General features: G+C 41.7%; 1 protein-coding gene across 3 annotated transcripts in view; it reads right to left on the minus strand.

The window, feature by feature from the left end:
• The window catches only part of LOC124389018 (glutamate receptor ionotropic, delta-1-like), a 282,312-nt gene that overhangs the window by 256,044 nt on the left and 1,268 nt on the right, over positions 1–25,000 (minus strand). For 2 of the 3 annotated variants that reach the window (XM_046854216.1, XM_046854217.1), the window contains exon 2: positions 19,769–19,924. In XM_046854216.1, the coding sequence (XP_046710172.1) occupies positions 19,769–19,924 (156 nt within the window). Of the gene's footprint in view, positions 1–19,768; positions 19,925–20,721; positions 20,792–25,000 lie in introns of those variants that run through there. The other variant, XM_046854218.1, reaches the window with a different exon arrangement.

The following is a 25,000-nucleotide window of genomic DNA, read 5'->3' on the forward strand; positions in this document are numbered from 1 at the left end:
ACCTGCGTTTTTGTGGCCAATCGGGTTCAAGAGATAAACACAGACCTGCAGCTTCAAAACCTCTTTTACCCGAATTACTCACAAATACTAGTAATTATCCCTCCTCTTCCTCCTTCTCCTTCCTCTTCTCTTTCTCTCCCTCCTCGTCTCGTCCATCGCTCCTCTTCCAAAGCTTTATTAACTCCCATAAATCATGGATGATATCAGAGGTGCCGCTGAGTGTGAGACGCTGAATTTATCTTCATATTTTGTGCACACCCCCCTCTCTCTCTTTCTCTCTCTCTCTCTCTCTCTCTCTCTCTCTCTCTCTCTCTCTCTCTCCCTTTCTCTTCCTCTCTCTCTCTCTCTCTCCCTCTTTCTCTCTCTCTCTTTGTGCCTGAGTCCATTAGTTAGTCTGTTAGAGAGGGCTTGAATATCATTACCGTCTGAGACGCTCCTGAACCTGATAGATTTTTACTTGGGGTGATGGGTATATGTATACATACAGTGTGTGTGTGTGTGTGTGTGTGTGTGTGTGTGTGTGTGTGTGTGTCCACATCGTTAATCGTGTGCACTGAAGCAATCCAAAGACTATCCATCTGTGTGTGTGTGTGTGTGTGTGTGTGTGTGTGTGTGTGTGTGTGTGTGTGTGTGTGTGTGTGTTGTATTCAATCCTGCTGGCAGACATGAATTCTCTGGCCAGTCAGAGTCAAAGACCTGCAGTGTGTGTGTGTGTGTGTGTGTGTGTGTGTGTGTGTGTGTGTGTGTGTGTGTGTGTGTGTGTGTGTGTGTGTGTGTTCGTACCACTGCAGCACACTGTTGCTGCTCCAGAAATACAGCTCTGCCTGAGTCAGCACAGGTTTGACAAAAGCTCCAGCTGACAGAGATCAGGCCAGGAAGTGATCCAGAGCCAAACAGAGACATGCCGTGTGTGTGTGTGTGTGTGTGTGTGTGTGTGTGTGTGTGTGTGTGTGTATAAAATACAGTACCAACTGCAGCCTAACAACCACAGAATCATCAATGTTGCACGAGGAGCCTCAAGCATAGAGAGGATCTGATAATGCAGATCAATAGTGAAAACACACACACACACACACACACACACACGGTTGTAATCAGCATCAACAACTTGAGTACAAAAGATCCATACATTACCCTACATAAATCTAGTCCTGTAATCTGGTGCCCTATAAAGTGGGCGTGGTCAGTGTGAGTGTGTGATGGCTGAAGTTCTGCTCGGTCTGAAGGATGTAGGTTTGGTGTTTTGTTGGTTTGGTGTTTTGTTGGTGGTGTTATTGGAAAATGGTCTGTAAAATGCATGAATATATTACAGCTGTTTATCTGTTTTTATAAATGTTTAGTTCGTTCAGCCTCAAATCTTTTCTGCACAACTTTAATACAATTCTTTCTGAATCTTCTGAATGTTTGCCATTTGACTTCTAGCAGCTTAAAAACTCAGGATGTCCGACTTCTTAATTAGAAAATCAGAAATGAACGTGAATAAACAATGTTGACGATTTAATATTTAGTTATATGTAATGAACAGTCTGCTATTTTGTGATTTATAGCGCCCCCTAGATAGCAGAGATGGTCATCTCTGCTTGTAGAGCAGGGGTCTCCACACTACGTCCCCCACGTGTGGAATGGCCTTCTGCACAATGCAAGAGTCATATTTAGAAAATGTCATTTTCTCTGACTTCTGGCTTCTGGTCGGCTGAAATAATGATATTTATCACTGAATTTATTTATTTCCTTCAGCACATTTTCATCATTCAGTACTGTTTTTGGGGTTTGTTTTGTAATAAAGTTCAATACTATTGTATATGAAGTTATTTATCCAGTAAAAAACTGATACTTGACCAGTAGTTATTGGCGAGTAAAATCCAATCTCACTCTCGTATCAATTCAATTCAATTCATTTTATTTGTATAGCGCTTTTAACATTGAACATTGTCTCAAAGCAGCTTTACACAGATAATGTGGTGATTAAACATAAATATGTTCTTTGTAAGTAAGTTTGTCCCTGATGAGCAACTGTGGCAAGGAAAAACTCCCTGAGATGGCATAAGGAAGAAACCTTGAGAGGAACCAGACTCAAGAGGGAACCCATCCTCATCTGGGTTGCACCAAATGTCCATTTGAAGCAGATATATGATGTATCAGTAAAATCCAGCATCAGTCGAACTACGTTATTAACGTAGACTATTAGTTTAGATTTATTATACAGTACTAATGCTTTTACTAAAATACATTACAGTCGTTTTCTGTTCCAGACCCCATTAAAGAAAGGACAAATTGTGGCCCTCAGAAAACAGTTTTGGACCCCTGATGATAGATGATAATAAAATTGTTAAAAAAGTTGAATTTTCTACACTGGTATCACTACGCCACTGCTATAAATCTCTTCCACCTCTTTCACACACTCCAGTCACGTCAATCTCCATCACACCACCTCCACGTCTTTCTGATTTAATTTATGGTCCTTTCTCTTCTACACTCCAGAGTGTGTAGACCCCCACACCCCTCCCCCCACTGGAGACGGAGCTCAGATATTAACCAGCGTGTTCTATTCCGTACACATCTGTAACGAGGTTGACAGAAATGTTGCTAGAAGAACCATGAGACTTGAACCTCTCACTTTAGACCCGAGAGAGAGAGAGACAGAGAGACTTGTGGAGAACACATCCTCCATGGAGCCTGAAGAAGAGACAGGCGTGTTAATCACTGCTCAGAGTTCTCAGTGTGCGAGTGTGTAATTCTTCTCTGCTCTCCTGCAGGAGGAGGGACGGGTGAGGAAAAGCCCGTGGTGAAGCACTGGAGGAGAGTCATTGACATTTCTGTGACAACTTGCCCACGTTCGAGTTCCAGCAATAACAGTTTTGCGAAGAAAAAGCCAGAAATCATGCAGAGTTCCTCCATTCTGCAAGTAGATCTTTTATTTATAATCACAAACCCCCCGAGATGAAACCTCACATGGAGAAATATTAGTTTATCAGATTTTATCACCAGTTTTCCCAGAGCGAGTGCACTTTCTCTCTTTCCTACGTCCACTTGAATCATTCTTCTGAACACGTGCGAAATGAATAAAGGATTTGGACGCTGCAGTGTTGTTACACACTCGATCCCGACTTCACTGCCGATTCGAGGGTGTGTTCTGGACAAACATTCAGTCATGTGACCCATTTAGCTAAAAAACAAACAACTTTCCAGTCTCGCAACAACGACTCCATCTCTTCATCTGTTTGTCGATAAAACTTCACCACACCAAGAAGAACAAAGAACAAAGATGTACTGGAGCGATCAGAATGAAGTTTTGTTTTACATTAAACTGATGTAAAAGCATCAATCCAGATTATTCTGGATGCAGCGTTTTTGTTGCGATGTTCATAAATAATGAAAATACTGTAATCAACTCTACATTTATGACGATGTTTCTCACGACCAGAAACACTAAAGATTAAAAGCGAGGAAACAATAAAGCCAGACCACAGCAGCATGTCATTCATAGCAAACTGATCAGTATTTATACAGGATCTTCTATTAATTAAAGGAGAGAAGATGAAGATGTCTCGGAGATGTGTGAATGCCATGAACACCAGTCACCCTTCTGGATGTGTCCTACACAGGGATAAAAGCATCTCTGATCAGAGGAAGAAATCATCAGGATGGTGCTAAATCCTTGTGGTCGATCTCCTTGGGCGCTGTCCAATCAGAACCCGCTCTGTGAAAATGTGCTTTTTATGCAATACAGGTTGGAGGGAAATAAGTGCTGAAAACTCAATTTCAGATAACATGATGGTGGGCTAGTCGTCTCCTCCTTCTCCTCCTGTAATGCGACAGTGAGTTTGCTGAACGAAACCATCCTTTTTTTTTTTTCCTATCCACGTTTCCTCCTCTGCCCTTTTCTCCTCCGTCCCCTGTACCTTTAACATGCATTAAATGGCGTTCATCCTAAATTCCTCTCGTAGTCCATTAGCCCCTACCTCCTAGTGTTTTCCTTCTCCGTACTCTTCTAAATGTAAACCTTCTCCAATTAACCCAGAACACCTAGACTTTTTTTTTTTAAAACACCATGCAATAATATATTTGCTGGAAGGTGCACATTATGTAAAATGATAAATGGCAGCCATCATGCTTCCTCAGCATTCCTTTCATTCCACTATTTAACAGCTTTCCCATCCTCAGAACATTTCTTTATCCTCTTTCCGTCCAGTCTGTGTTAGTATTTGCTGTTCACAGGAAGCGAACGAGACTCTGAGCAGGAGTAATACGCGTCTTCCTGCAGCAGGTCAGAGAGTGGAGGTAGAGGATGTGATGAGATCCAGGTTTCAGTGTCGCACCCCCCGGCTCATCACTCCACTTCCACAATAAAAACAACACAGGAATTCTCAGAGAGACAGTTCTTTCTCTTCCACAAACTCAGACACATCTTCAGGTTCTCCCATACGCTCCACTTTAGATCCTATAACCGGTCAAATCTGATATTTATTACAGCATGGAGTTTAAATCACGTATTTATTTCAATTACACACACGTACAGAATCTCAGTAAATGGGGTGAGTGTACATGAGGCTGAGCTTCGTTCCTGCAACAATTTGCACATTTTCACCGTTTAGTCTTCAGTCCAGCTTGCTTTGCCTTTTATTGAGTTTGTGGGTGTGGCTAAATATTAATGTGTATTCGCCATGCTTGGGATTTTAGATCATTTATCAACACACAGATGAAAAGATAGAATATCAGCCAGCTTTTTATATAAATGGTATAAATGTTTAGATCAATTTGACCACATATGCGTTTACACACAACTGAATAAACCAGTTTCACTTCAGATTGGAGGAAATGCAAGTAACTGGAAATACATTTATTTTTATTTCCTTGGCAAGAATGCAGAAATCACAAGAACAGCAAAATGCATGTGAGATCATCTTTATCCAGAGCGACTTACAACTGAGCAGCTGAGGGTTAAGGGCCTCGCTCGAGGGCCCCGAGAAAGGGCATGCTTGGTAGTGCTGGGATTTGAGCTTGTAACCGATCCTCCGATCCAAAATCTAATGCCTTAACATCTAACGTTTGTATGTATGTAGCAGTCTTGTGTTTCTCTAATAACCTCCTGGCAGAGGTACTTGAGATATTACAGTTGTATCTGACATTTAAACAGAAACAAGCTTCAAAAGGTCAGAAAGTCTACACCCAGGACACACGTGCATGTAGGTATTTTATATCAGTGTGATGTACGTGTGTGTACGAGTCTTTTATACTGTATATAAGTCACACACAAGCTTCTTTTAGTGGATTATTATAGCACTGTAGCTACACACTGAAAACACCAGCAGGCCATTTTCAGTGTGGGAGAAGTGAAACACCCACTCGATATCTCCACTGCCTGCACTTCTACACTTCAGAGAGCGAGAATGAGAATGAGCACAGTACAAATACACACAAACTGCTCTCTCTCTCTCTCTCTCTCTCTCTCTCTCTCTCTCTCTCTTTCTCTCTTTACATAATAACTTCCCAATAAGTTCCATCACACACCATTTTGGATCATTTCCACTGCTAAGTTTTGAGAGTGTTGTCTAAAATAGAATAGAATACAAAGAGTCCAGATCTTGAACCTTCACAAGGACATTCTCACTCTCAGGTTACAACGAGGAGAAGATCCACCAGTCCATCTTGTGTAAGTCCGTGTAATCTTTTATCAGTAAAACCGAAAGCGTTTTGGATGTTGTACAGTGTTAGTTAGGACTCAGGAGCCTGGAGAAACACGCCGTTAATTATTCTGTTTACTTTATAATCATCATTAAACTCCGAGCTCTCCAGGCATTGAAACACAACTGTGCTCAATACGCGATGTAGTATACACACCCTGCAGCCAAAACACACACACACACACACCGCGCGCACACACACACACAGTAAACTCATGAAGTGTGACTTTAAAATGGAAGCCTAATGCCAAAATGGCTGCATGGAGAAATACAGCTGTGGGGAATAAAAGATGACTGGGCAGAGTGAGGATGTGTCCGAACCACTGGTACAGAAAATTAACACCTAGTGAAGGGGGCGTGTCTTGTGTACCTACAATTTGCATTAAAGTAGGCGTGCCCTGTATATCTGATAATTGCAGTGAAGAAGGCGTGTCCCGTGTGCCTGCAATTTGTATTAAAGGGGGCGTGTCCCGTAGACCTGCCGAATTGCATTAAAGGGGGCGTGTCCCTTGTACCTGCTGATTTCTTCAAAGAAGGCGTGTCCCATGTACCTGCCAATTGCATTAAAGGGGGCGTGTCCCATGTACCTGCCAATTACATTCAAGGGGGCATGTCCCGTGTACTTGCCGATTGCATTAAAGGAGGCATGTCCCGTGTACCTGCCAATTACATTAAAGGGGGCGTGTCCCATGTACCTGCCAATTACATTAAAGGTGGTGTGTCCAGTGTACCTGCCGATTGCATTAAAGGAGGCGTGTCCCGTGTACCTGCCGATTGCATTAAAGGAGGTGTTCCTCATGAACAGTCGAGGTGTTGAGCATAGGGCACGTATTCAGGGTTGGAAAATTTAAGCCCCAAAATCAAGTCAGTATTTTCAGTGCATGAGGAAAGTTCCTGGTGTTCAGACTCGGGTTACCCGCATACATTAACTGATTTTTGGCGCTCTACATTCCGATTATCAAAACCACCTGAGTTTCGTTCACATCTCTGAGGATTTCCAGACTTTTCTCAAAAAGGAGACACTGACTTACCAGTAAAACCAGAATCAGGAAGAGGAAACACTCAGATGAAGTATAATATGATGCAACATAAAAGCAAGAAAGACATTAGAAATAACCAGTATCTCTGGAGTCCGTAGCACTGCACTGAACGTCTGCAGTGATGTCATGGTAATGTTTTCATCCTGAGATGTTTATGTGTCTGACTGTGAACCTGACAGCACGAGATGACCCTGACTCCATTTTCCCCACAGGCTGCTAAACATCCTCAATTAACCTGCTGTTTCTTCATCATCCCTCTCTCTCTCTGCTATTAACTGGTTCTCATGGAAACATAGCGGAATGACAGGCAGCTGAAGGAGTCATGCTTCTGGTGACGCTCCAGAGAGACACGAAAGGTCAGAAGGTCATGCGTGACACATCAAAAGATTTCCAAGTGACCGTGTATATTTCTTCTGCATCCGAAGGTCCCAGTGAGGTTCCATTTGCACTGGAGAGCAATCTCCGAGACGTCGAGGGATTGTGAAGTCGTGCCTTCGCTTCGTGGACACGGGGATAAATAAAGCCAGTTTCAGAAAAATTTCTGATCTGATATCACAATAGGTTGGACATTTACAACAATAACTGCGTGTCTGGAGATGAAGTGTTTTCGCTTTCATAGGCTGGAACTCAGCTCAGTCCTGGGTTTAAATGCTGTAGAGTTTTAGGGTGATGATTTTTTATGAAGTCAAGATCAGCAACGACACACAGAGGAGAAGAAGAACGTCTGATATTTCACACTTGAGTGGGTTCGAATATCCCATTCCATTTACTGTTCTAATAAACTCCACTATTTTGGGAAGATGTTCCACTATATTCTGATGTAGGTGAGAAGATGAGGAGGCAGGAGGTGCAGTCAATGTTCACAAACAATATGTTCAATAGGGTTGGAGCTCTATAGCAGCTGAGCCCATGGGAAGCAGATCTTTATGAAGCTGGCTTTGTGCACAAATGTCATGTTTGGGTTTCCTCTTTTTCCTCATTTTTTTCTTTTTCTTTCAGCTGCTCCTATTAGTGGTCGCCACAGCAGATCATCCATAAACCTTCTCCTTGGTCTTCATTCTCCTACCGATATACCCCCACTTTCCTCACTAGTCAACATATTTCCATCTCCATCCTTTATTGCTTCAACTTGCAGCACATCCTTCCCAGCTCGGTTCCTCTGCCTGGGCAATCACTACAAATCCTTTCTCCTTCCTCAGTGTCCAACTTCTCCTACAGCTCCTCATATGCCTTTTCCTTGGCTTTTACCACATCCCTCTTTACCTGCTGCTGCATCTCCTTGTACCTTCCACCATCTGCCCTTCCCCATTTTCAAATGTTTTCAAACGTATGTTTTAAATCTCTTCATTAAACTCTTAGATTTAAAGCTGAAAGTCTTCACATCAGTCCAGTGCTTCACTTTAAACATGTTTTTATCATAAACAGATGCGAAAGGACCAAAATGGTGTTGCTGTAAAAATGCTTATGGACCTGGTTGTTCGTGGCAACAGTTTTTGTTGTTGCTGAGTTTCTGTTGGTGTGTAAAACGCAGCATCTTCTCAGTGTTGGTGTGAACATGGGTTCCATCACTCCTGAGATGAGGAGCCATGACTGGATTCACGTCTACTTCCTCTCCTTCTCCTCTGGTATTCTACTCTTTTTTTTTTTTTAATTCATAACCACTCATATGTTCCTTCATAATAAATCAGAATCATTCATTCCTGTGGTTGGAAATCACTTTGTATCATCTCTCCATCCCCCTCCCTCTCCATCGTTCCTCCAGATGTAGAAGCTCATACTCGTGTTGGTGATATAAAGCGGATCAGAGTGTAACCTCGGCATCTGACCGGTGTGCGTGGGACGTCTCGTGATTTCAGAGCTGAAGAACATTTACGTTCCCTCGCTCCGTACAGAAGATCTCCTCACATGCTTCAAAGAGAACGCCTGAGGAATCAGGAGAACGAACACATGGACTTTTGGTGAATATCGCTTTATACTCGCTTTACTGAGCATACAGATTATTGATTTACAAATACATACGTGTGTGTGTGTGTGTGTGTGTGTGTGTGTGTGTGTGTGTGTGTGAGAAAGCGAGATGAACAATAAAGTGTTAAACAGCTGATAATGGCGTCTAAATTAATAACTAGTCGCTTACAAATGCATTTATTAGTTTAGTTACTGACATTTCTGATCCTTAAAAAGAAAATCTTACCATTTAATTTAATCTTTTTTTTAATCTTTTGGGGGGGGCAGCAAAAAAAATAAATAAATAAATAAATAAATAAATAAATAAATAAATAAATAAATATAAAATATGTAGAAAAGCAAGAAAATGAACTCCTTAATTTATTAACTGAATTTAGATCATATATTAAACATAATAAATATATTATAATAATAACGGTGTGGCAGGTGATTTATAGTGCAATGTTTTGCTCACACACACACACACACACACACACACACACACACACACACCGAGCTGCTGATCAGCTCCAGTATAAATGTAAGAAGGATAAATGTAAAAAGGTCTGGAGAGCCGTCTGTGTGTGTTTGAGGGCGGTACCTTTCAAAGACTTAGCATTAGCATCAGGTCTTTGGTATGAAAATCAGCTCAATTAGCATGAACATGGAAGCACTTGTGATCGCTGGAGGGGAAAATGGAGCTGTAACAGGAAGTAAAGAGGTTGCAGGGAAAGAGCTGATAGCCGTTGTGCTAACTGCTACCTCATCAATTATTTATAACGTTAATGTTTTGTTTTTTTCTCTCTCTCTTTGGCGTGGCTTTGTTAGCACGGCTGTTTGCGGTCGTGCTCGTCTCACACCTCGCTAAAAGCTTTACGAGACGCTTCTAATAACTACCCGCTGGTGTGACGAGACAATCGCTGTCTTAATTGCGTGGTGTGATCGTTAGGCCATGTATCTGATAATTGGAAGCGTTTGGCTGCTACAGAGGCGTAATTTACAGCGATATTCTCATTGCCTCCATCACGCACTCAGTTTGTTTATCGCTCACTCTTTGAAAGAACAGCAAACACTCCTGTTATTAGCACACACATTAGTATAGGTTTCACTCCTGGACTGACGTTCTGAAATTCTCTTAGCAGTAACTTCAGGATTCTGGCATGAACACAAATCCATCATGGGTGTGAACCAATAATAAATCCATCAGCTCTGCTGTGTGGTGGTCACGCCCATGTTTTGTTCCTGGGAAACTAAGCGACGCATCAGAAAGTGTGAGCTAGCGTGATAAAGTATGCCAAGCTAGCTAACAGGTGCATTCATTCAATCTCTTTGGTTCTTTGCTAGCTGATTGTGTTCACCTGTTTTGTGTTGCTTGCTGATTCGTGTGTCTGTTTAAATGTTATTCATCGCATCATGATGATGATGAAGATCAAGCCTCATATACCAGTAATACTGTGTAGAAATATTGCAAGTTCTGCTTCGATCCTTCATTCATTCTAAAGGATTAGCATGTTTATGGCTGTGGATTTATCGGCGGGAAATCAGTGGGAGGTGTAGCGTAGTGGTGAAGATGTTGGATTGTGTATGAATGAGATAAATGTAAGTTACGCTCAATACTGGTTACTGCTAAATGCTGTAGATGTAAACTGTGTAAGGTTCTGACTACAGTCTCAGTGTTCGTTATTGTACAGTAAAGCTAATGATCATGTAGCACATCAGGTTTTGTGGATGTTGTGATGAATCAGCTGTATTTTAAGCACCAAGCAGCAGAATGAAAAGATCTCCAGACCTCTTTTAGACTACATCTATTCTAATCCAGAGAAATAAATAAAAAAACCTTTAAAAGTAAAGAAACGCTCCACACATCCTCACTTTCACTGCCTGGAAACTGCACCTCTGTGTGGACAGAAGGACAAGATCTGAGAGAAAATGTGCGTTTGATAAGAAAGTGTATTAGTGTGTCTTTAGCAACCCCTGAGGTCCTGACACAGAACAGGTGAACACAGTCACCTAACAAAGTGAAAGCTCAAGACCTCGAGAGGAAATTTAGTGTCTGATTCAGAACATAATCCACAGAGGAACAGATTCTTCCTCATCACAGAGAAGAAGTGGAGTTACTGTTATCACCCATAACTTTATTATTCTCTATAAACCCTGTTCCTCCAGCAGACCAAACTGAAAGCCAGAACCAACGTAGGAACCTTGTCATTCCTAACATGGCCGGTCTACCTGAGAACTTAAGGATTTTTGGAAAACCAACACAACAAGACTTGGAACAAAAATACAAGCAGAGAAAGGCATTCAGAGTTCTACACTGGAGACACAAAACAACCACTACATAGGAGGATGTACCAACACAGAAGAAGCAGCACCTCAGAACCAGAATCAGACGTGTACCTGCATTTAAAGGACAAAAGGACACATGACGAAAAGGTCCACATCTCGGACAGAGAAGACAGAGGGTTTGAGGCTTCTCTCAACAGAGCTGGAGGGCTCCTTTTTTTCATAATGCTCTTTCATCCATCTCCAGGATCAAGACCTTCTCACGTGCTCACCACGAAAGCCACAACTAAAGACTTCCATCCACTCCCAACATCACTGATCACTTTTAATACTTCTATACACTCTCCCCTTACTCTTCTGCGTCTCTGAGGTGGTTACATCACAACAACTCTCTTTATTCCCAACACCTTCACGTGTTCCTCCACATCCAGGGAGAGGAGGATCCTCAGATGTAAAGAGAGAACCTCCAGATCCTCTATAACACACTGATTTATCAACAATTCCAATTTTGACCATTGGAGTGATTACAAAAATGGACCAGTTGTTCATCTCCAGCTTCTGATGGACCCTGAGCTCCATCTCATCCAGGGTAACAAAAACGTTGCTTTTTCAAGGTGGAACATTCTGATGATCATCATCACAGTAATCAGTGTTTATAGAGTGGCAGAAGTTTTGCTATGATGCGATTGGATGTTAGTGAAGTGTCTGTAGGTCATGTGACACACAGCAGCCTCCCTGATTGGATAGCAGTTTATAATAGGCTTCTGATCTCAGAGCTACAGATTGTGGTGCAGTAAACACCTGATCTTCTCAGGTTCTTTTGCCTCGCTTTCTTGTCACTGGTTTGTTTCTCTGAAGTGTTCACCTGTAACGTGTTCAGCTCTTAAATAGCTCCTTCACAGACACCCTGGTGTCTCTGTTCCTCACGTCTTCAGGTGCTGATCATCAGGGAGAAGGTAAAGAGCTTCCTGCTGTAACTTCTTGTTTCTTCATTACAGCCCCAAGATCAAATCAGCACACACACTGAACCACTGAATCACTGATCTCATCTCCAGCTGTGTGTGTGTGTGTGTGTGTGTGTGTGTGTGTGTGTGCCCGCTGACAGCAGGTCATGTTACAGTAACATCAGCCTGCATGATGATCTATTTACATGATGGCCGTGGTGTTTACACGCTCGCTCTCACGGCACCACAGACACTAATCCCTGATTAATCTGTGTACTGACACGTGACACGTTTCATTTAAGCGATTTTACTGAGATACGTGAGTGTTAGCACAATGATCAACTTCCCATTTTCACACCAATATCAGGACTCGTCTTTATTATTTTCTTTCTAATTAAATCCGGAATGATTCGATACGATGAGGTCTGCTCATGAATATTAATGAGAATAAAACACAGTCATGCTGGTTTATTAAAATAAATGAATATATTATGAATGGATTCTCAGACAGGTTTCAAACCCGTCATTTTTATGGATTAATGAATAAATAGACTGTACAGTGATTTCATTTGTTTTATTTTAGAATAGTTATTTGTTCCCACAGGGAAATTATTATTTCTTCTTCACATATTACAGCGATGTTAGAACATTTTAGTACGTTTTTTTTTTTAATGAGTATTTAACCCTTTGCAGGATTTTGGAGCGAGACATTTCTTTTTGGAGAGAGATCGGTATTAATTAGGGAGAGGAATTTATTATTAATCCATCATGTCTCCGAGCTCCTGTCTCCTCTCAGACAATCCAGACTTTTCCTTACATTCTGTGTGATACTCCACTGCTCCAGATCATCTACCACTTCACTTCTTCTACAGGAGACATGAAGCTCACACACACTTCTGCATACGCTCACCAAATAAACAACATGAAGTACATCACCGTTAAAACTGCTGCATAGCCGTAGTTCTATTACACCATATCTGTAATAAATCATTATAATAATATTTATTCATATAAACGTACATCGTCATTTTTTATTCTGTGCATCAGATGAAATTATTATAAAACTGTTTAAATTCATTTTGTAATTTTTTGGGGTAAAAAACTAAAACGTATACGAATAATTTATGATGAAAATGAAGAATTGTGGTCGATTTAAATATTATAAAGAATACAGAACTAAAGGACACCCACTAAATACCTGCAAATCAATCAATAAATCATCACATTTTTAAGACTTTAATTCAATATTTTGAGACTTTGTTCCTGTGAATCCTGAGACTTGGTGAATGAGGAATGATGTATAATCTGTTTCTCTTCACACCCGCGGCTCTGAGCGGCGTTTCAGGTTATTTTTAGCCGCAGGGGTGATAAAGAAAAGCCTTTGTGCAGTGCAGGAGCTTCAGACAGACACCAACCTGCTGACATTTAAACACGCTGTCCTGCAAAATGGCTGCCATGTATCAGAGAGAGAGAGAGAGAGAGAGAGAGAGAGAGAGAGAGGAGAGAGAGACTGTGTGAGAGAGAGAGAGACTGTGTGAGAGAGAGAGAGAGAGAGAGAGAGAAAGTCTATAAGAGAGAGTTTTTTCCCAGCGAGAGCGTGAGCTTTGAGAAAGAGAGAGAGACTGAGGTTTTTCCAGGGTGAGCGTGAGCTGAGAGAGAGAGAGACAGAGAGAGAGACAGAGAGAGAGAGGAGAGAGAGACTGTGTGAGAGAGAGACTGTGTGAGACTGAGGTTTTTCCAGCGTGAGCTTTGAGAGAGATACTGTGAAAGAGAGAGAGAGAGAGAGTCTATGAGAGAGAGTTTTTTCCAGCATGAGCGTGAGCTTTGAGAGAGAGAGACTGTGTGAGAGAGAGACTGTGTGAGAGAGAGACTGTGTGAGAGAGAGACTGTGAGAGAGACTGTGTGAGAGAGAGACTGTGTGAGACTGAGGTTTTTCCAGCGTGAGCGTGAGCTGTGTGAGGAGAGACTGTGTGAGAGAGAGACTGTGTGAGAGAGAGACTGTGAGAGAGAGACTGTGTGAGAGAGACTGTGTGAGAGAGAGACTGTGTGAGAGAGAGACTGTGTGAGAGAGAGACTGTGTGAGAGAGAGACTGTGTGAGACTGAGGTTTTTCCAGCGTGAGCGTGAGCTTTAAAGGGAGAGACTGTGTGAGAGAGAGACTGTGTGAGAGAGAGACTGTGTGAGACTGAGGTTTTTCCAGTGTGAGCTTTGAGAGAGAGAGAGAGACTGTGTGAGAGAGAGACTGTGTGAGAGAGAGACTCAGTCTCACTAAAGTTGGTTCTTCTCGTTCTGATCTTGATGTAAAGGCTGAAGTTGTAGAAGTGTTGAGTAACGCCGGTGTGATTGATGTGACATTTACAGGAGCTGAGCATCAGTGAAAGCGATGCCGGTTTGTCAGCTGACCTTTCAGGTAGAAATGCATTTAATAAATATTTAAAAATGAGATCTACATGTACTTTCACTCCGAGTTCAGCTACAGAGATGTGAAACAGCATTACACGTGTGACGTCACATGGACAACGTGTGGACTAGATGTTTTAACATTACTGTGGGCTTCTTCTTTGTTCCACCTCGTGTGCAAGCTCTGGTTTAATCTCCTGCAGCTCGTTTCTCCACACTGTTGAGTAAATATATACGTGTTCCTCTTGTACTACAGAGACTTGCTGAACATGACTATTGTTTTTTATTTAAATAAGCTGTTACCATGGAAACCACAGCTGTTAGAATGAGTGCCGTGATGTTTATTTGAAATTCAATCCGACCAATCAGAAGCAACGATTCCCAGCTCTGTGTAAAAGATTGATGTAATATTCCTGATCTGCAAAAGTCCAACTTCCAACCCTCACTGATGTCCTCACACAATCACATTCCTTCTCTCCTCCTCAGCTTCTCTTCATCTCATCATCTACTTCTTCCCTCCTCTGCCATCGCTCCTTTTCTTATTTTGATCTTATCTATTTCTCCTCATCTCCTTTTCATCTCCTCCTCATCTTCTCATCTCTTTCTCTCCTCCTCATCTCATCTGCTCCAGTGAGTTTTCTGGGTGAATCTGATTCTGGGATAAAGTGTAAATAAATCATTATAAATGAGTTTGTTCGTGTGCGCGAGCTGCATTTCTGTATAAATACACATCAAAAAGTCCTGAAAAACTTATTTCTATACATAATCAATCATTTCCTTAAAGGCAGAATGTTTTTATTCTACCAGATCATCATCATCATCATCATCATCATCATGCATCTTTCCAGGGGTCAAACATCTAAAATATCCTTAAATAAGATTTCAGTTTATTTATAACCTCATGATTGTATTTATATTTAAAATATTTTTACTTGATAAGTAGTAGATACTGATAGAGTAGCAGGTACAGATCTGGTAGTGGTTACATATACGGTAGCAGTTACTGTACAATAGATACCATAATGGCTACAAATATGATAAAGAATGAAGATATGGTAGTGCCTACAGATACGTAGCAGTGACAGATACAGATGTGGATCCAGATATGTTGGAACACACACATACAGTGGTGGAAACAGATCTGGTAGTGGATACAGATCCGGTAGTGGATACAGATCTGGTAGTGGATACAGATACGTAGCAGTGACAGATACGTGGATACAGATATGGTAGAGAACACACATACAGTGGTGGAAACAGATCTGGTAGTGGATACAGATCCGGTAGTGGATACAGATCTGGTAGCTGTAAGGGAAAAACATAACTGAAAGATGGTAATGTACTTAAAAATCTCTTCATTACCAAAATAAAGTTTGTGTTTGTGAAACTGGCCACATTCTGCAGGAGAAAATCTACTGATTGATGAGGAAGTAAAATGTATTGATCATTCGTAATAAAAGTGAAAAAGTCTGAACTCACAGGGCACAAAGGAGAGAGCGAGCAGGACTGGAGCAATGCATCATGGGTAGCAGGAGAAACAAAGCATCATTTCAAAACGCGAGGAAAGAATGGATTTTTAGATAAAAGATGATGCAGCAGAAATTCAATCACAAAGTTTTCTAAAGTTTCTGAAAATCATCTACAAATGTAAAGGTTTGGATGGAAGCGTAGCCAGATGTTCATCACATTCCTCCTAAGTCTATTTTTAAAACGAATGTTCCATCTCTGTTTTCTCTCTTTCTCCCATGTCCATCATTCAGCTCATGATTCAGAACCAATTTTAATCAGCAGCCACGTCGGACACGTCGAGCTCCAAAAAGGAGGTCATGAATTAATTACCCCAACGGCTCGCAGTGTGAAGTGATGCATGAAGCTGCTGCATGTGCACGCACACACACACACACACACACACACACACACACACACACACACAAGGCAGTTCAAACCACAGCAGCCTCATAAAGATCAGTGACGCTTTCTCGCCGTGATGAACTGTCCTCCATTGTTTCTATTTTTCTGAAGTGGAAGGAGAAAGCCGAGCCTCTCGCTGTGTGAGTGATCTCCAGCGCCGGCCTGTTACACGATCACACTCTCAAAATCTGATCAATCTCCAAAAAAATCAGACATCCAGCTGCCACAGCATCAGTGCAGAGCAGCGCTGCACATCAGCACGCAAAAGCTTTTCATCACGCCTCGTTTTTCTCCTCTTCATCAATTAGGGGGGAGAGAGAGAGAGAGAGAGAGAGAGAGAGAGAGAGAGAGAGAGAGAGAGAGAGAGAGAGAGAGAGAGAGAGAGAGAGAGAGAGAGAGAGAGAGAGAGAGAGAGAGAGAGAGAGAGAGAGGAAAGAGAGAGAGAGAGAGAGAGAGAGAGAGAGAGAGGAAAGAGAGAGAGAGAGGAAAAGATAGAGAGAGGAGAGAGAGAAAGAGAGAGGAAAGAGAGAGAGGTAAAAGAGAGAGAGAGAGGAGGGGAGAGAGAGAGGGGGAGAGAGAGAGGGAGAGAGAGAGAGAGAGAGAGAGAGAGAGAGTCTGGTGTTTGATTAAGAATAAGAAAACTAAAAAATAGAATAAAGAATCTGTTTGCTGAAGAAGGAAAGAGGGTTGAGCAGAAGGATGGTGCATGAGAAGGAGGATGGAAGGTGGAGAAGAAGAATGAAGGAGAGATGATTAATAATGAATTAAAGAGGAGGAAACTCTCAGGAGCTGAGGAACCCATTATACAAACAAGTACTGAGACTAAACTAGAACATGTTTACACACACACACACACACACACACACACACACACACACACACACACACACACACACACACAACAGCAATAACACAAACACCGGTAATCTACATCTTTACATATAAACCTGGTAATTAATAAACACCTTATTCAAAGTATCTTGTTCATAAAAAAAATAAAATCACAGTAAACATTTTGTTTACACAAATACTGTGCTGCTCTACACACATATGGTACGGTAGCTGCTACACATACGGTAAAGGCCTCAGATACGGTAGCTGCTACACATACGGTAATGGCCTCAGATACGGTAGCTGCTACACATACGGTAAAGGCCTCAGATACGGTAGCTGCTACACATACGGTAATGGCCTCAGATACGGTATCTGCTACACGCACGGTAATGGCCTCAGATACGCTAGCTGCTACACATACGGTAATGGCCTCAGACACGCTAGCTGCTACACATACGGTAATGGCCTCAGATACGGTAGCTGCTACACATGCGGTAATGGCCTCAGATACGGTAGCTGCTACAGATAAGGTAGCAGTTACCAATATGGCAAGCAAATGCAGATATGGTAATTGCTTCATTTATGATATCAGCTTTAAATATGGTAACAGCTACAGATACGGTAGTGGATTCAGATATCAGCTTCATAAACAGTGTGAGCAACAGATTTGGCAGCAGTTTCCTCAAATTGTTGATTCCTGAAGCCAGCAGGATTAAAACACTGCATCATGAGTAGCTTAAAAAAATAGAAAATAAAGAAGAATAAAAATTCGGGCATGTCTGTGGGCAGCCTCAGGTGATCCATGGAGATCCTTGTGTCCATTGTAAATATTTACTGAGGGTTTTTTTATTTATTGAAAGGAGTCTCCAGTTTTAGAGGTGAAGATGTATATTTATGATCTCTGACATCTTTAGGACTTTATTTGTGGGTTTGAGGAAAAAAAGCAATACTAGTGAGAGAATAACTCACTTTCAATTTATAAATAATAATGTTATTGAATTAAAATAAATAAAACAAATAAATAAAAGTAAAAAAGAACAGTTCTGAAGAAAACGTGTGCTACCCCTGGAGATGAAAAGTGTGTGAGCACAGTGAAGCTCTGTGACACATCAAAAGAGTGCTTATACCACACACACACACACACACACACACACACACACACACACACACACACACACACACACACACACACACAGAGCTGAAGTCACACTGCAGGTGTCAGTGGGTTTAACAGCCAAGAAAAGAGAAAAGGAAGCGAAGTGTTTGAGTGAAAAGACGCCACGTTACATCACAGGTAGGATCTGCTCATGAGGAGCACGCCTGAAATTATCTCCATCATTACACCCCGACTAGCATCCACTCACATCCATGTAGCTCATCATATCTAGAATGATTTAATTTGTGGATGGAGAGAGAGAGAGAGAGAGAGAGAGAGAGAGAGAGAGAGAGAGAGAGAGAAGAGCAGATATAACTCCAAGGTCATGAGCTAATGAGCAGAGCCGAGATCCTGATCGCCGAGGAACATCGCTGTTCAGACTCCTGAGCAACAAGTTCACTACATCACAATAAATTACCACATCATTATAGTACAGAGAAAGTGTGTGTGTGTGTGGGGGTGTTGTCACATGACCACAACATGTCTGTAGCACAGTAAAGCAGACTGATCACATGACAGAGACTCAGTTTTCATTATCTCTTGAACAATTGAGGATTATATGAAGAAGATACGACACGTGTTCCAATAAATGTACTGCATAAACACTGATCACGTGTCGAACGTGTTGACCGCTCTCTTCTTTTTTTGTATGTGGTAGCGTTTTCGATACCGCTTCTGATGACCTTGATTTGTCATTGAAGGTTTTTGTACAGAACACTCTTTTGTGTTCTACAAGAAAGGACTAAAGGACAGATCTGTTTAAGGGCAAAAACATAAAGAAAACCAAAAAAAAAAAAAAAAGAAAATCGATAAATCTGGTCTTTATTTCCGCAGAATGCCGATAAGCCCAGCTGTCAATGTACAAAGAAATGTAATCGCTCCCACCATCATCATCATCATCATCATCATCAATCTCCATGTCATCAGCTGTTAGAGCATTCATACAGCACAGTTCTTCTTCCAGACGTTTCCACCATGAGAAAGACTAAAGCGCCGCTGCAATTATGAGGAAAATCGCTATCGAGTAAATCTTTATTCCAACCCAGACTTCTGTCCATACGCTAAAGCGCAATAACAGCCGTCTGTCAAATCCGTCGCCCAGATGGAGCAAAACATCCAGCTAGAAAACTTACATTTCCTATTGAAAGATCAGTGAAGCTTCTAAATATTAATCTTCATAATGATCATGTGATCTTTTAATCAGATTTATTTTATTTCTAACTTTTCACTTTTGGGGTATAGCACTTTCATGTTAACACCAGCGTCAGCGCTAACTAGCCAAGAAAAAGTCTGCGGAGGTTCACTGTTCCTGTTCTCAGCAATAAAAACATCTTCAACGCCTCAAAGAAAAACACCAGCAGCTTCTTCAGAACAACTACCTACATCACCACACTATTCCTGATCTCCTGAACACCAAAGAGCTGTGAAAGAAAGCGCTAAGCACTTAGCCTAGCACTAATCCAATAGCTAACCCTAATCTGTCTAATTAAATCTTTATAGCGCTCAAAACCTGTTTGATGGACAACGCCAGCAGTCCCCAAATCCATAAAGCCAAGAATAACAATTCACTTACCTTCCTGCACCGCCTGGAAGGGGTTGTTAGGCTCGATAAATTTTATGGAGTGTGTGATTTTCTCGCTCTGCAAAATGTCATCATTGAGGCTGAGGTCTGAGATGGCCAGCTGGAAGACCTCTTCATCCCTCGCTGCATTCTCCTCAAAGATGGCGCCTTCAGGGAGCAAGAGGAAGAGAGAGCGTTTTATTTATTCGCTATTTGCCAGGTCACAGTTAAAAACCAAGCCAATCAATTTCTCCCTCTGTTGAGGACAGAGATGGAGCCCAGACAGAAGTTTAATACCTGTACAATAAATAATGAGAAATATGGAACTTGTTCGATCAGGAACTGAAGCTGAACCTCACCACCTCCACAGTCTCCTAATAACACCCCTGCAGAAGGTGCTACATCACAATCATCTTCCCTGCTCTCATTACAGCATCCCTGGGTCGCTGCAGCTGGGTGTGTATTCTCCTCATGACTGTGTGTGTTCAATATGGGAGCTCAAGATTCCTCAGACCCACCAGAACACAATGTTTTACTGGAGTGGTCCCTACTACACATGCATACATCCTGCCAGCGTCCCAACACTTCACCAGAAAATTTCAAAACTGCACAAAAACGTGTTAAATAAAGGCGTTTTCAGGGTCGATGTAGTTGTTGAACACCTCACAGCTGTTCTGCAGAAATGAACACAAAGCCTCGAAAGCTTAAGACTAGATTCCTACAGGTCTCCCAAATGTTGTTGATTATTAATAAATACTCTGTAGTTGTGATTTGTTTGTTCATTTAGTTTTTCGGGGTGTTTGTGTGTTCCAGTGTTTATTTGTGTGTCTGTGTACACAGCACAATAGCAGAGCAGAAACCCACAGCAAAACCAAAGGAAAGCAAAGTCTTTCACTGGGACTCTGGCACACTTACTTCAAAACAAAGTCTTCACAGAACAAAGCAACACACAAACATGAACTTACACAGAATAATTCAGGAACAGGCCTGACACATAAGAACTCAATCACAGGAACCAGACCACACAACTTTAAATGATCAATCAACAAACAGGCACAAAAGAGGAACTTATATACACACAGGCTAACAGGTCTCAGGTGGACACAATAGGAAACTAATGAGGGAACCGGGGACAAAAAGGTGACATCTAGTGGAGAAAACAGGGAAAATACAAGGAAAGAAAAACAACAAAAAAAAAGATAGAAAGTAAGAAGGATCCTTCAGATCCTGGCAAAGGATGTTAGAAACTGGAGGAAACTCTAACAGGGAGAGCCAGACCCAAAGCCACAACACCATCAGAAGTCAACAGCATACATGATGGGTGGCTCTCAGAACATCAGCTTCAAGCACAGCGTAACACTGGCCAACGTAATCGAGTCTCAGTTAGAACTGTGAAGAGAAGACTTTCAGCTGCAGGTCTGACAGGTCGAGTGGCTGTGAGAAAAGAACATTTTTAAGATGAAAAAAAAAGAAAAAGGGGCTTGTCTGGGCCAGAAAGCACCACCAGTGGACCACTTAAGACTAGAAGAAGGTCTTGTGGATCAATGAACCAAAGATTGAAATGATTGTGTTTTTGTACACCATCTAGCAGGAGAAAAGATGGTTCCTCAGTGGGTGTCACCCCGAACCCTGAAGCACACAAATGAACAGCACCGTACAAGACCCTCTGGTATAGGAATAGTTGATCAGGAATTCATCCTACAGCAAGATAAAGACCCAGAACACACCTCCAGGCTGTCAGAACTACTGTAGCAGAAAAGAACAAGACCGTGGGCTTCAAACCGTGGACTGGACACAGTATGCAGACTTAAACCCGATGGAGCTGGTTTGGGATTAACTGGACAGAAGGGTAAAAGCAAAGCAGCTTAAAAGTGCAACACATTAGTGGGAACATCTGCAGCAGTGTTGAGAAGAACTTTCTAAACAAAATGTATTTTTCTGTAGAAAACGCATGTGTGTGTTTGACTGCTTTGAGGAATCAAATGTTTAGATACCATTTTCTTCAACAAAATGATTCAAGATTTTCTTTTCCAATTGTTTATTTGTTCTATGCTTTAACAAAGTTCAAGTAAAAAATTGGAAATGGAGGTGATCTAACACTTTTTGCCAGTAGTGTATGAGAACTCTCTTGAACATCCAGAATACCCTTACCACACACACACACACACACACACACACACACACACACACACACACACACACACACACACAATAGACACAGCAAGAGGAGTAGGACTTATGGAGACCCAAACCTGTTCCAGCATAACAATGCCCCTGAGCACAAAGTCAGCTCCATGAACATCTGCTTTCCATGGGTTGAAGTGGAAGATCTCCTGCTATAAAGCTTCAACCCTATTGAACACCTTTAGGCCGAATGTAAACACTGACTGCACCCCAGGAACCTCCTCATTTTCTCACCTACATTAGTACCTGACTTTACTAACACCCTTGTAGCCTAATGAATCTCCACGACATCTAGCAGAACATCTTCCCAGAAGCTCATTATAACAGCAGATGAAAAGTAAATGTGGAATGGGATGTTCGAAAAGCACAAAGCAATTTTATGGTCAGATGTCTACAAACTTTTGACCATGTGTATTACACATTAGAATGTAAAGAAGTAAATGCGACCCCCAAATGAATACACAATGCTGAAGCTGAAGATACTTTATCAGAAATATAAAGTCATGTCACACCAGCGAAGGTCAGAATAGCAGCTCTGGTTCCTGAAGAAATCAACTCTTTAAATATTAATGAATATTTGCATGAAGGTCTATCACTTCTATTTGTTTATGGATTTTTGGTACAGGACCATGGATAGCAACCACACACAGGTAGTGAAAAACTGAATATAAAATATGAATGTGTGCAAACTCATCAGTCTGAACGTGGACTGTGTAATAATAATGAATGTTAAATATATCTCCTTGCTTGTAGAATTCAGATTTTTGTTCCTCAGGGTGGAGTGGAGAGCAGTCCCCTCTCACCAGTTATCCAGGTGGCCGATATGCTGGGTTGATGTATAACCGCGGCGTTAAGCTTATTTAGTGGGAATGGATGTGTCGCATCTGCTCATTCTACCCTTCCAATTACAGGGTTTGGAAAGCTGAGGCCTGGGTGAGAAATCACAGCATCCTCCACTCCAATCGCTTTCTGTCAGAGTCTCCTCGTTGGGGACGGCACTGTTTTTCCTTCCTCAGGTTTCTGTAGGATTGAAATTTGCAGCATGACAACCTGAGCAGGAGGCAGAGGGGAGACGATAGGTGGAGGGTGTAGAAGACGGGGTGGAGACACGGGCGACATCACGTTTCTGGTTTTTGAGTTTTGAACCAAAATGACTTCAATACATATACTGACATTATACCTATATGGAACTGGAGGTAGCAGAGCTGAAGATGTTGAGATGTTTATTGAGTAAAAGACAGGAGGTGGAGCTGGAGGTAGCAGAGCTGAAGATGTTGAGATGTTCGTTGGGAGTGACGACGATTGGACAGAATTAGAAATGAGTTCATTAGAGGGACAGCACATGTAGGACGTTTTGGAGACAAGGTAAGGGAGGTGAGATTGAGATGGTTTGGACATGTGCAGAGGAGGGACATGGGGTATATCAGTAGGAGAATGCTGAGGATGGAGACACCAGGAAGGAGGAAAAGAGGAAGAACAAGGAGGAGGTTTATGGATGTGGTGAGGGAAGACATGCGGTAGTTGGTTTGAAAGAGGACGGGGGGTCTGGAGACGGATGATCCGCTGTGGCGCCCCCTAATGGGAGAAGTTAAAAGAAGAAGAAGAAGAAGAAATACCTATAGCAATTCTGTTGCAGTGATCTTCACTGATGCACCCCTGCATATGGGTTTATTTCACATTATATTCAATATGTAACAAAAAAAAGTCAGAATAATCAACTAAAAATGATCATCAGCATCATCCACAAGTGTGTCACTAATTTTCTTCTCCTGACCTAAAACTGATGTTTGACGTTCGACACGAGCTCCATCATCTTCTCAAACCATAAAGCAATCGCTGAAACTCGGATTCGGTGCGGTTTTCTCTCTAAAAGTCTCAGCAGGAGTCGAAAGACGCAGCAGGAGTGAGGAACAAGCAAAATCCTTCAGAATTCAAGTAAAGAATCTGGAACAGACGTAGAATCTCAGGAAAACTTGGAGAGGAGTTCACATGAAGAAACAGCTCAGGAATTACAAGGAAACAGGTGAACACAATAGAGTAACCAATCAGGACTGGAACGTGTGGAAATGTAAAAACATTCATTCATGACAAGGATTTTATTTGACATGAGACCTCCAGCTCTGTGGTTTGTCCCAAAGCTGCATCTAGAAGTATTTTTAAGAACTATTTTTAGTTCTCTGATGGGATTAGTGTGTGTGGGAACATCGCCAGAAGTTCAGCCATTTTCTAATTGTGTTCAGCGTGAGATAGAAATCACAAACCTCCATTATGAAAGAGTTTGTGGTCATAAGTCAAACTGAAACTGATTTGATCGCACATTTGACTTGTTTTGTTTCACACCTAATATTCCGGTTTAAAGATCTAACCTGTACCTCAGGGTCTGTGGAATTTATGCTGAAGTTAAAAGGGTCTGACGGTGTAAGAAATGAGAACCCTTTTGATTCAGAGGAAAGGTATAAAGGTCGTAAATAAACTTGTGGAGCAGGTGATGGAAAACCACACAATTGTTTCTTCTTCTGATTTGAGTCACGAAACGAAGCCTGTAGGCCAAATGTAATTCCCACTGCACTCTTTCCCAATAAGAACTTCCAGCTAATCACTTCCTTCACTTTACCTTATAGTGAGAGTGTTTACATGCTTACAGCAACATGTGGATACATCTGCACCAAACATCTTGCAAACAAACATCTTCTGAGACCCCACAGAGGAGAAGAGAAGAACCGCAGAGCTTTACATCTCATATGAGGAAATTTACTGCAGGCCTTCAATCCTCAAAATCACAAATCAACATGTATACAGAATGTGTGTGTGTGTGTGTGTGTGTGTGTGTGTGTGTGTGTGTGTGTGTGTGTGTGTGTGTGTGTGTGTGAGATCAAATCCAGCTTCAGTGTATGATCTGTTGAATAGTGAAAGGACAAAAGGACGGAGTCTCTCTCTCTCTCTCTCTCTCTCTCTCTCTCTCTCTATCTCCAGCCCAGGAAGTATGGACGGATTGGACACTCTGCAGGATTTTATCAGATCTATTTTTTCCTCAGATCTGATTCTCCTGCTTTCAAATCT

The sequence above is a fragment of the Silurus meridionalis genome, chromosome 7 (assembly GCF_014805685.1).
Source record: "Silurus meridionalis isolate SWU-2019-XX chromosome 7, ASM1480568v1, whole genome shotgun sequence".
Taxonomy (NCBI): domain Eukaryota; kingdom Metazoa; phylum Chordata; class Actinopteri; order Siluriformes; family Siluridae; genus Silurus; species Silurus meridionalis.